At 42.2% G+C, this 12,993-nt stretch overlaps 1 protein-coding gene across 1 annotated transcript in view; it reads left to right on the top strand.

The window, feature by feature from the left end:
• Positions 1-12,993, top strand: part of B3GAT2 (beta-1,3-glucuronyltransferase 2) — a 31,986-nt gene that overhangs the window by 17,327 nt on the left and 1,666 nt on the right. Inside the window, exon 3 of the mRNA XM_056856177.1 lies at positions 6,562-6,706. Coding sequence (XP_056712155.1) covers positions 6,562-6,706 — 145 coding nt within the window. The remainder of the gene's footprint in view (positions 1-6,561; positions 6,707-12,993) is intronic.

Here is a 12,993-nt window from a genome sequence, read left to right as displayed (position 1 = left end):
CAGGATTGGAGCTGGGGCAATCCTTTGCAAGTAATCTACAGATGGGAGCACAAATGATACAACAGATTACCAATTACCATTCCAGGGTTTTTTAGTGAAATCCAGGGGGAAATACTTCGAAGGAGAGAAACTTACTGGAGACTTTCATATCCTCAGCAGCCAGTTGTTTTTGTGTGAAATGCAGAGGGGGTGGAATATTTAGTGTCTTTGTGTGTTAGCAAGTAGGGTAGGAATAATTGTGAGATTTGTGTAGATTTGTTTGCAAGGCAGAGACAGTGGATGTACACAAGTGCCAGGCAAATAGAAAGGGCTTCGGTGGGGGGGGGTGCTTTGCCCTCCTAGACCCCCTCCCCAACCTTTCATGGGCTTGTATGAGTGCTGCTGTCTCTTCAGTGGCTCCCAAGGCAGTCTGTGTATATGTGAAAGACTGCCACCCATGTGATTCATTCTGACACCAAGCTTGTATATGATGTAAGTGACAGACCTCCCAAGAGGCGAAACATCACTTGTGGGACTGCTGGAAAAATTCTAGAAGGTAACTTTCATCCTTTTATATCCCTTTTAACAGTGGGAGGGATGCGAAACAAAGAGCTGCTACAGCATGGTGCCCTTGTAACTCCAGGTTTTGCCCATCAGATGTTGTTTCACTATAGTCTTTTGAAAAGGCTGGGGCACTCAGCATAGCCCTCTTTATCTTTGGGCTGAATTAGATGAGATACTGAACGATAAATAATCAGCTGTTAGTTTAGGTATGCTTTTTTTAAAATCTGTAGGGTGTAGTACCTGATTGGAGAAGTAATGGCGGTTCTTAACATGAGGATGTATTTTTCTCCTTGTGGGTTGGAAAGCATGGGGGTGGTCAGTTTAAGAATGACCTGAGGTATCCCTCCATACTAATGCAATGGCAATCAGATTCTCCCTCTCCATTTCAAGTTGGGGTTTTTTTTAATGTGGGAAACAAATGCATACTATGGAATTGCATAGTTTCAAGGAGTTGTGCAGAATTGTCCAAGCAGTGATCAAACAGTGGCATAGCCTAAATTGCAGGTGAAGGAGAGCTGCTCTGATGTTACAGATCTTTTTGAATGGTGATATACTCCAAAGAAAATAGTAATTTACATTAAGAGCTGTTGATGCTTCAAACACTAGTGGTAGCAAACTATCACAAATGGGACCATAGAAAATGGATGGGGGGCTATAAACCCAGCACACACACACACCTCCGGGCAGCCTCTACCTTGGAAAACTAAGCTCTTCCTCCACAATGGGGACCACAGCAGCTTAAATTTGTCTCTACCTTTTTATCTGCACAACAACCCTGTGAGCTAAGTTAGGCTGAAAATATGTGACTGGTGCAAAATCACCCAGTGAGCTTCCACAGCAAGGTGGGGATTTGACTCTGCTACACCACATTGACTTTTATAGGATGGCTGCTGTTGAACAGTAACAAGCAGTCAGGCCAAGTTGAGTCATGCAAGTCAGGTGGTCTCAAGTCACTCAAAGGTTGCTGACAGGCCTAGGGTTGTTAACCTCCAGGTGGGACCTGGAGATCCCCTTAAATTACAACTGAACTCCAGATGACATAGATCTGTCCCCCTGGAGAAAATGGATACTTTGGAGGGTGGACTCTATGACATATTTGGCAAAGGCCTCTTCCTTCCCCAAACCCCGCCCTCCTCAGACTCTACCACAAAATCTCCAGGAATTCCCCAACCTGGAGCTGGTATCCCTAGTCCAGCCTGGCCCCAGTGAGTCCTCCTTCAATAGGCCTGGAAAGGGCCCAGCCCCCCTCCTCCTGCCTTTTGATCACAGAAACTGAAACCTGGAATGCTGTGGTCGTCCAGCAACAGCCACTGAGGGAAATGGTTGCTTAAAGCTACAGGCGCTCTTTTTATCATTTTCAAGTTTTTTAAACCCCAATGTATTTTTTAAAGATGTCTTATTCTTTGCAAGCCTGTGGCTCTTTTCAGGTTTGTAGAAAGATCTGTCTTGTCCATTCATTGCTCCAGTCACTGGATTTAAGTATCCAAAGTATCGAAATATTCACTATTAGAATATAAGATTAAGTCCCAAAGATAACCTTTTATTCCATGGAGGGTTTCACAGTTGGAAGGTGGCAGGGAATTTTTGCCAATTATCCTTCCTACTGCAGACATACATCTTTCCCATGGGACTGCAACGGGAGGTAGAAGGAAGTCATACTAAACAGATGGAAATCTTTTCTGTCTGCAGAAATGTGCTGTAGATCCAAGCCAATACTGTGTGATGAAATATTCTCCTCACATGCTATGCTTCCTGGTGCCTCTATGCCAGGTCAGGTTTGTGTACCAGCATTGCATCTTCGTCATGAGTCCTAGATGTCCAGGTTCTCTGTGAAACAGCTCGTGGACAAAAGCAGCAATACTAATTTGTAATCATTAATTTCCTTGGTGTGGTAGTTTTTCTTCAAAGATGCAAAGGACATCCTGTAATAAAATTCTTACAATATATTCAAGATGGTGTATAATAATGAATGTGTTAATTATCAGCTTACGTGTGATTTTTCATTTGCATCTATGTATTTGATATGTGTTCCAGATATACATTGTGATCTACTAGAATAATGATTTTACTAGTTTTGTAAACTACCTTTAACCAGCTCTTTGAAGCTATATAGGCTTCTTATTTTTCAATTAATTAAGGTAACTTTGTGGGTGTGCATTCATGTGTTTAGGTTCACAATATCCTTTTTTGCTTTGTTTTGCAAAGCTGTATCAGGGCAACTGTACCAAACTGGTTTAAAAGGAAAGCTAAATAATGTATGAGAGAGGAGGTTTGCATGAATGCTTGAATTCTTGCATTTTATCAAGTACAAGGGACTGGCATGGATGATGCTGTAATCTTTTATAATGCCCCAATAACCATAGTTGCAAGGCCTACATTTCAAATTTCAACTCTGTTTGTGAACTCCAGAAATCTTTTTTTTAGCTAGCTAAAATTCAGGAGCAAATGATAACACATGGCCACATTTTGTTCATTTTAACAACCCCAAATGAACATTATGGCAGTGCCCTCACTTGCCAGTTCTGTGTATGTTTCGCAAAGCTGTAAGAACAGGCTGTCACATTTCTACATTCCATGCAACTATCTGCCGCAATTGAAACTTGCTTGAATACTTTCTAGAACATATACATACAGGCAGTAAAACACTGTAGGTTTTATCCCAGTTGGTCTTCAGAATTTTTATTTTATTGTTTATACTCCACTTTTCTCCTCAGTGAGGACCCAGCTCCTCTCCTCCAGTTACATATACAGCAGACCAGTTACATATACAGCAGACTTATACAGACCCTGTAGGATTTTCAAGGCAAATTCCCTTCCCAACCAGCATTACCTCAGCCTTTTCAGGGTTCAGTTTCAAGTTGTTCTCTTTTATCCAGTTAACCACTGTGGCCAGGCAGAGATTCAGGAGCTCTACCACATCACCAGGAGATATAGATAAGGATATATAAAGCTGAGAATCATCAGCATATTGATGACAACCATCTCCCAATCTATGAATGATTTGTTCTAAGGGCTTTACATAGAGATTGAAAAGCTTGGGGGACAGAATTGCACCCTGTGGGACCCCACAAGATAGGTCCCACACCGATGATAGCTGGTTTTCAGTGGATTGACCCTTTGAGTCAATCCACAAAGAATAATTTGAGTCAATCCACAAAGAATAATTCTGTGGATTGACCCTTTGAGTCAATCCACAAAGAATAATTTGAACCAGTTCGACACTTATTGCCTGATACCATTTCTGTCTCCAGGCACCTCAGCAAGATGGCATGATCTACTGTATCAAAGGCTGCAGATAAATCCAGTAAGAGCAACAGAGAGGCTTGGCCTCTGTCTACACTACAGGTCCCATAGCCTGGCCTGACGCCAGACTGAGAAATCAGAGAGAAAATTGAGTAGTGTAAGGAGCTATAAATGGGTACAAATTGTACATCTTGGACTCTATTGAGGCCATGTCTAAGATTATCCTGTGGCAGTCAAGATCCATAATGATGAAGGATACAAAGCTTTTTCTTCTTCTTGTGTAACCATCCTGGCATAGGCACAGGAAGTCATCAGAGGAATGGTGTGACCCACTGAAATATTTCTTCCAGCATGCACTTTTAGAAACTAATAAGGTGGGGAGGGAAGATAGGGCAATTGAGGATGTGTAACAAATCGGATGGAAGGACTGGGCGTATGTGCTATGTGAGGGGAAGAAGAGAGCTAACAGCTGGAAGAAAAGTAAATGGTGATGCCAAACTAGTCTGGGCTGATGAGTTTCAGCACCTTAGTAAGAATATAAGTGTCCTGCTAGATCAGTGGTCCATCTAGTCCAGCATCCTTTCTTACCAAGTAGCCAACCTGTTCCTCTGGAGGTCTAACAACAGTGCATAGAGGCCAAGGGCTTCCCCTGATGTTGCTTCCCAGCACTGGTATTAGGTTTACTGCCACTGAACATGGAGGTTCCCTTTAGTCACCATGGCTAGTAGCCACTGATAGACGTTTCCTCCATGAATCTGTCGAATCTTCTTTTGAAGCTGTTTATGCCTGTGGCCATCACTACATTCTCTGGCAGCAAATCCCCCAATTTAATCACTCATTGTGTAGAGAAGTATTTCCCTTTGTCCGTCCTTAATCTGCTGCCCATCATCTTCATTGGGTGCCCTTGAGTTCTAGTATTTTGGGAGAGGGAAGAAAAGTTCTTTTTGTCAACTCTCTCCACCCCATGAATAATATTATAAACCTCTGTCATGTACCCACTTAATCGCCTCTTTTCTAAACTGAAAAGTCCCAGACTCTTCAGTCTTTCCTCATAGGTTAGGTGCTCCAACCCCCTCATAATGTTGGCTTCCCTCTTCTGTATTTTTTTCCAGCTCAGCAATGTCGTTTTTGAGATTTGGTGACCAGAACTGTGGACAGTATTCCAAATGAGGCCACACTATAGATCTATCCAGGAACATTATAACAGTGGCCATTTTATTTTCAGTCCCTTTTCTAATTTTCCCCAGCACAGAGTTTTTACACTGCTGCGGAACACAGGTTGACACTTTCACTGAACCATTTACTATGGCCCTAAGACCTTGTCTGCTCTCAGTCTCAGCAAGTTCAGATCCTGGGGGTTACTGCACTTTGTATTCCCAGCGATGTATTAAGAGTTTGAAAATGTTATAAAAAACATCACTTTAAAAGGGTTTTTGGATACCACGGCTTATAAACTTCTTCACAGGTAAAGGGGGCCAAACAAAGTGTGAACAGTATTTTTTATAACGTTTTCAAACTCTTAATACATCGCTGGGAATACATAGAAAGTGCGAACAGTATTTTTTATAACATTTTCAAACTCTTAATACGTTGCTGGGAATACAAGTGCAGTAACCCCCCCTATTAGCATCTACTTGAAGTTGGGATTTTTTGTTTCAAAGTACATCACCTTACAATGTGCTTTGCCAACATTGACCTTCATCTGCCACGTTGTTGCAGATTTGTGGAACTCTTCACAGTCATCCCTGGTTTTTACCATTCTGAATAATTTTGTGTTATCTGCAATCCTGGCCACTACACTGCTAACCCCTAATTCCAGATAATTTGTGAACAAATTAAATAGTACCGGCCCCAATACTGATCTTGTGGGACCACCCTTCATTGAGAAAACTGTCCATTTTGTTCTATTTTTTGCTTCTCGTCATTTAACTAATTTTGATTCCATAAGAGAACCTGTCCCCTTATCCCATGCCTAGTAAGGTTATTCAGGAGACTTTGGTGTGGTACCCTGTCAAATGCCTTTTGAAAGTCCAAGGATATAACGTCTACCAGGTAATGGTTATCTACATGCTTGTTCACTTTCTGAAAGGACTCCAAAAGGTTGATGAGGCAGGACTTCCCTTTGCAGAAACCATGCTGATTTCCCTTCAGTAGGCTTTGTTTCTCTGTGTGCCTAATTGTGTCTTTGATTGTAGTTTCTACTAATTTGCCTGTGGACATTAGGCTAACTGGCCTGTAATTTCCTGGTTCCCCTCTGGACCCCTTATTAAAAAATTGGTGTAACATGTGCTACTCTCCAGTCTTCTGGTACAGCGGCTGAATTTACTGATAAATTGCATATACAGGTTAGGAGATTAACAATTTCACCTTTGAGTTCCCTAAGGACTCTTGTGTGTATGCCATTAGGACCTGGAGACTTCTTGGTTTTCATTTCGCCAGTAGATTTAGAACTTCATCTCTTGTCACCTCAATTTGACTCAGTTCTTCAGACTTCCTTTCAATGCTATTTTTATTGCTTCCCTCTCCTACACTCAAAGAACTAAAATAGATAAAACTACCCATTCTTGGTTCTCTACAGAGACCTAAGGCTCCTTTTGAAAATGGGTACCTTAATTGAGGCTGCTTTATGTTTTGTGCCACTTCTTTGATGGAAATGCTATTGTGTTGTATCAAGGACCCACTGTTCTTATCCGAAGAAGGATTTCCTGATCGATAAAAGTATTTCTCATCAACACAGCGCTGGTTTGAAAGTTATTTTCTCCTTCCTGTTTACAGATGCGCACAACCCGTAAAGTGTCTGTTTGGCCTGTGGGGCTGGTGGGCGGACGACGCTATGAACGCCCCATTGTGGAAAAGGGCAAAGTTGTTGGCTGGTACACTGGCTGGCGAGCAGATAGGCCTTTTGCCATTGACATGGCAGGTGAGTAGCTACATAATATCAACTAGATTACATGAAGAAGCATGTTAGATATTATGTGACTTATTCTCATTAGTGAACAAGTGAATTCTGGATGTTTGTATGCTGACATAATTACACAATTTTTTTCTTCTCTGGGGCATGAAAAATTATTACCAGATTGACCAGGATTGCTGCTGAAATCCTTAAAGTCTTAACTTTCTAGCTCTGAGGAGGAGGACATCTTCTAGCTTGGGTGTTTCTCGCTCACTGCTTAGGGAGACAGGACCAATTCTTCCACTTCCTGCTTCCTGGATGGGAAATGCCCCTTTTCTTCAGTTCTTTTCCTGCCTCACTAGGGAGAGCACTACAGTAGGTAGCCCCCCCCCCCAGGGAGATAGAAACAAAGGTTGGAAGGAATTTTATATGGGAGGAGAGATACATAAGAATGATTTCAGGTTTTATGTATTAAGGAGGACAAGAATACAAATGGTGGTGAAAAGCTGGACATTTTATGGCAGACAGTTGATATTTGAGAAGTCTGGGGTGGCAGATTTGGGTATATTAACAACTTATGTTCATAACTGCCTTTGAAATGTGTGCAATAGTGGACATTGAATGTTGTTGGAAATCAGAAAATGTTGACAGAAAAACTTCTTGCAAGAGCATTTGTCTTCAGTTTTACCTGTCTTATAAGCCTTGCTGTTTGCCTGTTATCTTATTTATTTACTTTTTACTAATAACAAAAACATTCTCAATTATTTTGCATTTTATATGGCATTTCTGTTGGAATGCTTGAGTGAATTTTTTCTCTGCACCCTAGTTAATTACTGCAGACAGCCAGTATCGTTCATTGCATGAACTCTGTATGGTGTAATGGAAAACAAACCCCATAGGGTAGCTCAAGTGCAAAAAAAAATGGCTACTTCATCATGAAATGATTCATTTTCTGTTGTTTTAGGTGACATGATGACTGTGATAGCTTGTAGAGTAGATACAGTTTGCAGCACATGCTTTAGGGAGAAACCTGCAATAACCACAGGCTACAAGATGAAGGCAGAAAAGCTCCCCAAATTAATCTCATCAATCTTCACTCTACAGTTAGTGACTGCATAGCTCAGTCTAGCTGTTAGCTTATAAGCTTGGCCAGTCTTGTGTATACTATATGCATCTCAAATGCTGGCTGAATTGCTTTGGATACTCTGGCGGCTATGCTCCTGCTCAGCCATAAGCTTCCATATTTCAGAGAAGGTGTGGGTGTTGAAGAAGAAAAAGGGGATACAAACAGCTCAGGTAAACACGTCACATGATCTGGTTTTCTTCTTTCTGTTAGCAGATAGGGTTTTCTTTTTCTCAGAAAAATTGTATACAAATACATGCTCACAGCTGATGAAATATGCTGAAACATTACATATGACGTTTAACAAATTAAAATGGTGACTAGAAAGCTGAAAGAACACATCTCTTCAGTACTAGAAAACAGTTTATAAGTGACAGGCGCAAATAGTTCTGAACATAGATAGGTGACGGTGAAAATGTAAAATACAAAGCCAATCATTCCCTGCGTGGGAGATAAGTATTGCTAGCGAGACATGGGTTCCTCCTACCCTCTGCAGATTTCCACCTGTCAAGCAAAGCTAGCAGTCATTCCTAAAGTATTAACTTCTCTTTGCTCCGAGGTCTGTTTGGTTTCCTTGGTGTTTTGAATTAATGTGAATGATTCAGTTGGAGTCTTAAGTCTTAGTTCAGCCCGTTGTTGATAACCAAATGATAACCCGGGCATGTAACAGTCCACTGAACACAACTGTGGAATACCCCTTGTAAACAAAGTTGTGTAAATTTACCTTGAGGTATACAAATGAATATAAAACATAAACAAATGTAAATGATTGGATTGATTCCAGTCACATTTTTTCACTCATTCTCATGCAGTTCTTCTCCTTACTACAGCTCCCATCCAACATGGCTTTCTTGTGTGCTGATTCCATGATAGTGTAGTCTGTATTTGGTTGTTTCTGGCTTGCATATAAGCAGCTGGAAAAAAATGCAGGGTTGTTGACTAGGGATGGGGGAGTAGAGCTGTTCATGGAGAATATCCCATTAAAGAGTGTCACTGGCAGAAGAACCATCCTCCAAGACCAGCAACACTGAAACAACAAATAGTCCATAATTACTGTCATTTTTACTTTGAAGCAATGAGATGTCTCAATATTTTAAACCCATCATGGCCTATTTTGGGACCTACCTCCTATTCTATATTACTTGGTTTTTATACAGGACACAGTTGTAAGTGGTTCCCAGTACTTTAGGTTACTTTGTTTTATAAAATCGGAATTTGTTCTCAATGGGATTTTTGTCTTGTTTTCATCAAATCTGTTCTCTCTGTAGGGAAACTATATCCCTATACAGACTTGAACTTTCTCCCTTCTAGGGAGTGAACATTTCAGACTTCCATAGCAGAACCACTCAATATGCACTCTTGGAACTAAAGCCTGTTGATTTCAAGTAAACCTGGTTTTTAAAACTAGTGTGCTGGTGGCTACAGCTATCCTGTGTGGCGTCTGCTGTTGCAGTGCATGTGCCACTTCCTGCTGCAGTAGCTGCAGGAGTTTAGGCAGCTCCCCTTTTCTCATTTTAAAATAAAACACCCTAAATGCATGCCGGTGCCCCCCAGTTGTGAGTTGGAAGTCGGCTAACAGTCATTCTGATTTTGCCTGAAGAGCATAACTGGCTCTGCTCCCTTTCCCATTTCATATCAGCGCATAGTAAGTGCTTCATGTGTATAGCTGTGTCGCATAGGGACGGAAGGGACATACAAATACAGAAACACTTGACCAACCACACCTGCTGTGCCATAATGGTGTTTGGACATGGCCCTATCGAAGCAGCACAAGTTGCAGTCTTACCCAGAATCCTAGCGGCTGCGATGCCATCACTTTTCTCTTCTGGTGTCTGCTTGCCCTATTTCTACCATCAGCTGCCCAGAGACCAGTGGAACAGTGGGTTGCTTTTGTTATGTATTGCAGTGCTTTCTTTCTGACCCAAAACTACAGAGAATCACAAATAGTCATACACTGCATGCAGAGAACCTGCTGTTGCTTTGTCTGCATTGCAGATGAAAACAGATATTCTCCCCCTTTGGAAGCTGCCTTGAGAGTATTATCTATAAGCAGTGGATTAACTAACCTACTAGGAGGTCCAAGGAGAAGATTTTGATATGGAGTTCAAAAATGATAGCTGTTTGCATATAAACCACTCATTTTCAGAAATGGTCTTATTACATTTCTCTCCCTAGGCATTGCAGGTCCCCCCCCCCCCCCGTCCCGACTTTCAGCCTAGTTTGAAAACACAAATGGCTTTACAAGACAAATAAATCAGCTTATTAAAAACTTAGATTGAATTTTAAATAAATGCAATGCAGCACTGGAAGTCCTTATGCTGTCATAGCAAAAATTACAAACACTCAAAATGTACAAACCTGGCTATTTGTACATATCTGTCACTTTTAGCCAGAAAGAAGATATCCAACTTTGGTAAAGCTGCCCGAGGCAAGTTGTCATTTTAGAAACCTGCATCTTAACTATGCATTTTGAAATATGCTGAATTTGCAAACATGCACCAAAGTACTTAAATGCTGTTTTTGTAAACAAAGATGCTGGCAGTATTGCATGTGACTTATGCTATGATAATATCATTAGGTGATGTGATATAAAGAGAGAGCAAGTCCTTCCAGGAATAAGAGGATGGACAGAGTTTCTAGGTATAAGAGGATGGACAAAGCCCTGTGGCGCAGAATGGTAAACTGCAGTACTGCAAAGCTCTGATCACAACCTGAGTTTGATCCCGACAGAAGTCGGTTTCAGGTAGCCAGCTCAAGGTTGACTCAGTCTTCCATCCTTCCAAGGTCGGTAAAACGAGTATCCTTACGTTTTCACCTGTGGAGTTAGATATCCTGCCACAAGACTGGCAAACACTTTGGAAAAACACTGGAAGGTGTTTCCCCATCCCATGCTGGAATGTGCAGGGAGTGGTTTGTTGCTCTAACCAATTAGTGAGAAGCAGATTTTGCTGTCTGAAATTTAATGGTTCACACCAGCCCTACTTTGGATAGGCCACCTGCTGGTTTTCATCAGTTGCTCACTCACGACTGGATGGCCCCAGATTCCACACCAAATCCTATTCTGCAACACTCTTTTGTTCCATTATCCTCAACCCCAGACTGGTTTTCATTTCCAGAGGGAGCAGCAGTGTTAGTCTATTAAAGAAAAAATGAACTGGAGTCTTTTGGCATCTTAAAAGATTGCACAACGAGAATCCACTCATTGCATTTGAAGAAGTAAACTCTAATCCACTAAAGTTTACAGCAGTGACATAAAATTTTGTACGCCTTTAAGGTGCCACCAAACTTTAGTTTTCAGTCATCATACTGGAGGACATGCTAGCAGCCTTAAGATGCCCAATCTGTAGCAAATTCATTTTGTACGTAATAAACAGCATTATTTTGACTCGCTTACAGCGCATTCCTGAGCGGAATGGCTGCCCCCCCCCCCGGGCCGAAACCTCCTCACGGCAGGAAAAATCCATGCAACCCTTCATAGGGTTGCATGGGAGATATGCCACCTAAAAGGTGGTGTATCTTGCCAAAATAAAAAAGGGGTGTTCCCAACCGGAAAGGGCTTTGGAGGCCGCCTAAAGGTGGCTCCTCCCCCAGCCCCAATGCTGGAACACCCCAGGAATGCCCTCCCAGGAACGGCGCACAGAAGTGCCGGCATCCCTGGGCCATGCTGCCAGAACAGCGTGGGGAGAACAGCATCCAGGCCTCCCTGCCGGTGTCCGGGCCACTCCGTGCAGCGTAAGTGGGATGGCTGGCGGCGGCTGTCCCACTTACACCAGCACAGCCCCTTTTTCACCTCCTGAGTTCTTTCAGCGAAAGAGCTCAGGAATGCGCTGTTAGAGTGGCAAGAGTCCTTCAGTACATGTGTTAGAGCCTGAGTTTTCATTGTCTAAAATCCCACTTATCAGATGCGGGCAGCTGAATAGCCCTCTTCCTTCTTCCTGTTCCACTTCTGCTTACTGTTCTCCATACCAGCAGTTCCCAACCTGTTTAGTATAGTGACCCACAAGTCCAAATGTATTTGGTGTGGTTACTCATCGAAGGCTGGTGCAAGGCTTTTTGGTGCCCTAGGCAAACTATTACCTTGGCACCCATTTCAGCATTCTATTTCTACAGTGGCTGACCAGATGTTTTTGAGAAGCCAGCACTGCACAAAGGGTACCACTGCCCCTACTATATGAACCTCAAGCAACTATAGAAATTCTAAAATACACAGCCTTCACATCTGGTGGTTACATTCCAGCCTTCGACCACCCATCTCCTTCTCCATTACTCCCTCTAATTACCCCCCTAAGAATCTAAGAAACACACTCTAGTAACCATCAGGGCACATTTTACTTGATCAACATGCACATGCAGTGATGAAAAGATACCAACTGATGTATGACATGGAAGATACTGTTTCCATGGTCCGATCTTGGTTTCTAAAACACAAGAGAGCAATGGAAAGGGCAGGGTTGGCCATTAGAGAGGGCTGGCCCTCGAACCACTTTCAGAGGCTTCACCACCCGCTTTTGGGTCCTGACCCACAGGTTCGGAAACACTGCTCTATACGGAGCAAATTATTTGCCTTTCCACTGAACATTTCCCATTGGAATTCACCTTTGCAAAGCTCATGGGAACATGTGTTGACAGCTACCTTTTAATATTTTCCAGGCATTTACCTTTTAGCAACAGAAGCTATTCAGTTGTATTTGGGGGGCGGGGGGAGGGACACCATCTAATTATTGGAATGATTGTAAACCTGATTAGGAGGCAGCCTTATAAATGTGTTCCTTTTAGCACTGCAGTTCCCAGAAACAAACCAGTATCAGACAAGAAATCTAACTAGTGTGTCAAAGACTGTTTGGTGCTGCTTTGAATTGCTAAAATGCTCAGTGTATTCAGGGCTGCACTAATAAGAAAAAAGTAACTGATGTGGTTGTAGGGTAGCCTTTGACAAATGGAACAATCACTTTCCCAAACACCTCATTCAGCACGCTCACTCTCAGGTGAATCCCACTGAATGCAGTAGGGCTCACTTTAGAATAAGCTTGCATTATGACTAAATTTCTTCTGGTTTTAATTTCCAAAATGAGAGGTTCCTAAAAGTTACTCAGCCTCATAGAACCCTTTACCCTTAGATTTCAGAGACAGCTTATGGTTTATGATGGGGGAAAAGATTCAGATATTATTTTGCTACAGCCTGCTTAATATT

Source organism: Euleptes europaea, chromosome 10, assembly GCF_029931775.1.
Source record: "Euleptes europaea isolate rEulEur1 chromosome 10, rEulEur1.hap1, whole genome shotgun sequence".
Classification (NCBI taxonomy): domain Eukaryota; kingdom Metazoa; phylum Chordata; class Lepidosauria; order Squamata; family Sphaerodactylidae; genus Euleptes; species Euleptes europaea.
The sequence above is the reverse complement of the archived record's forward strand: the minus strand, read 5'-3'. Positions and strand labels throughout refer to the sequence as shown.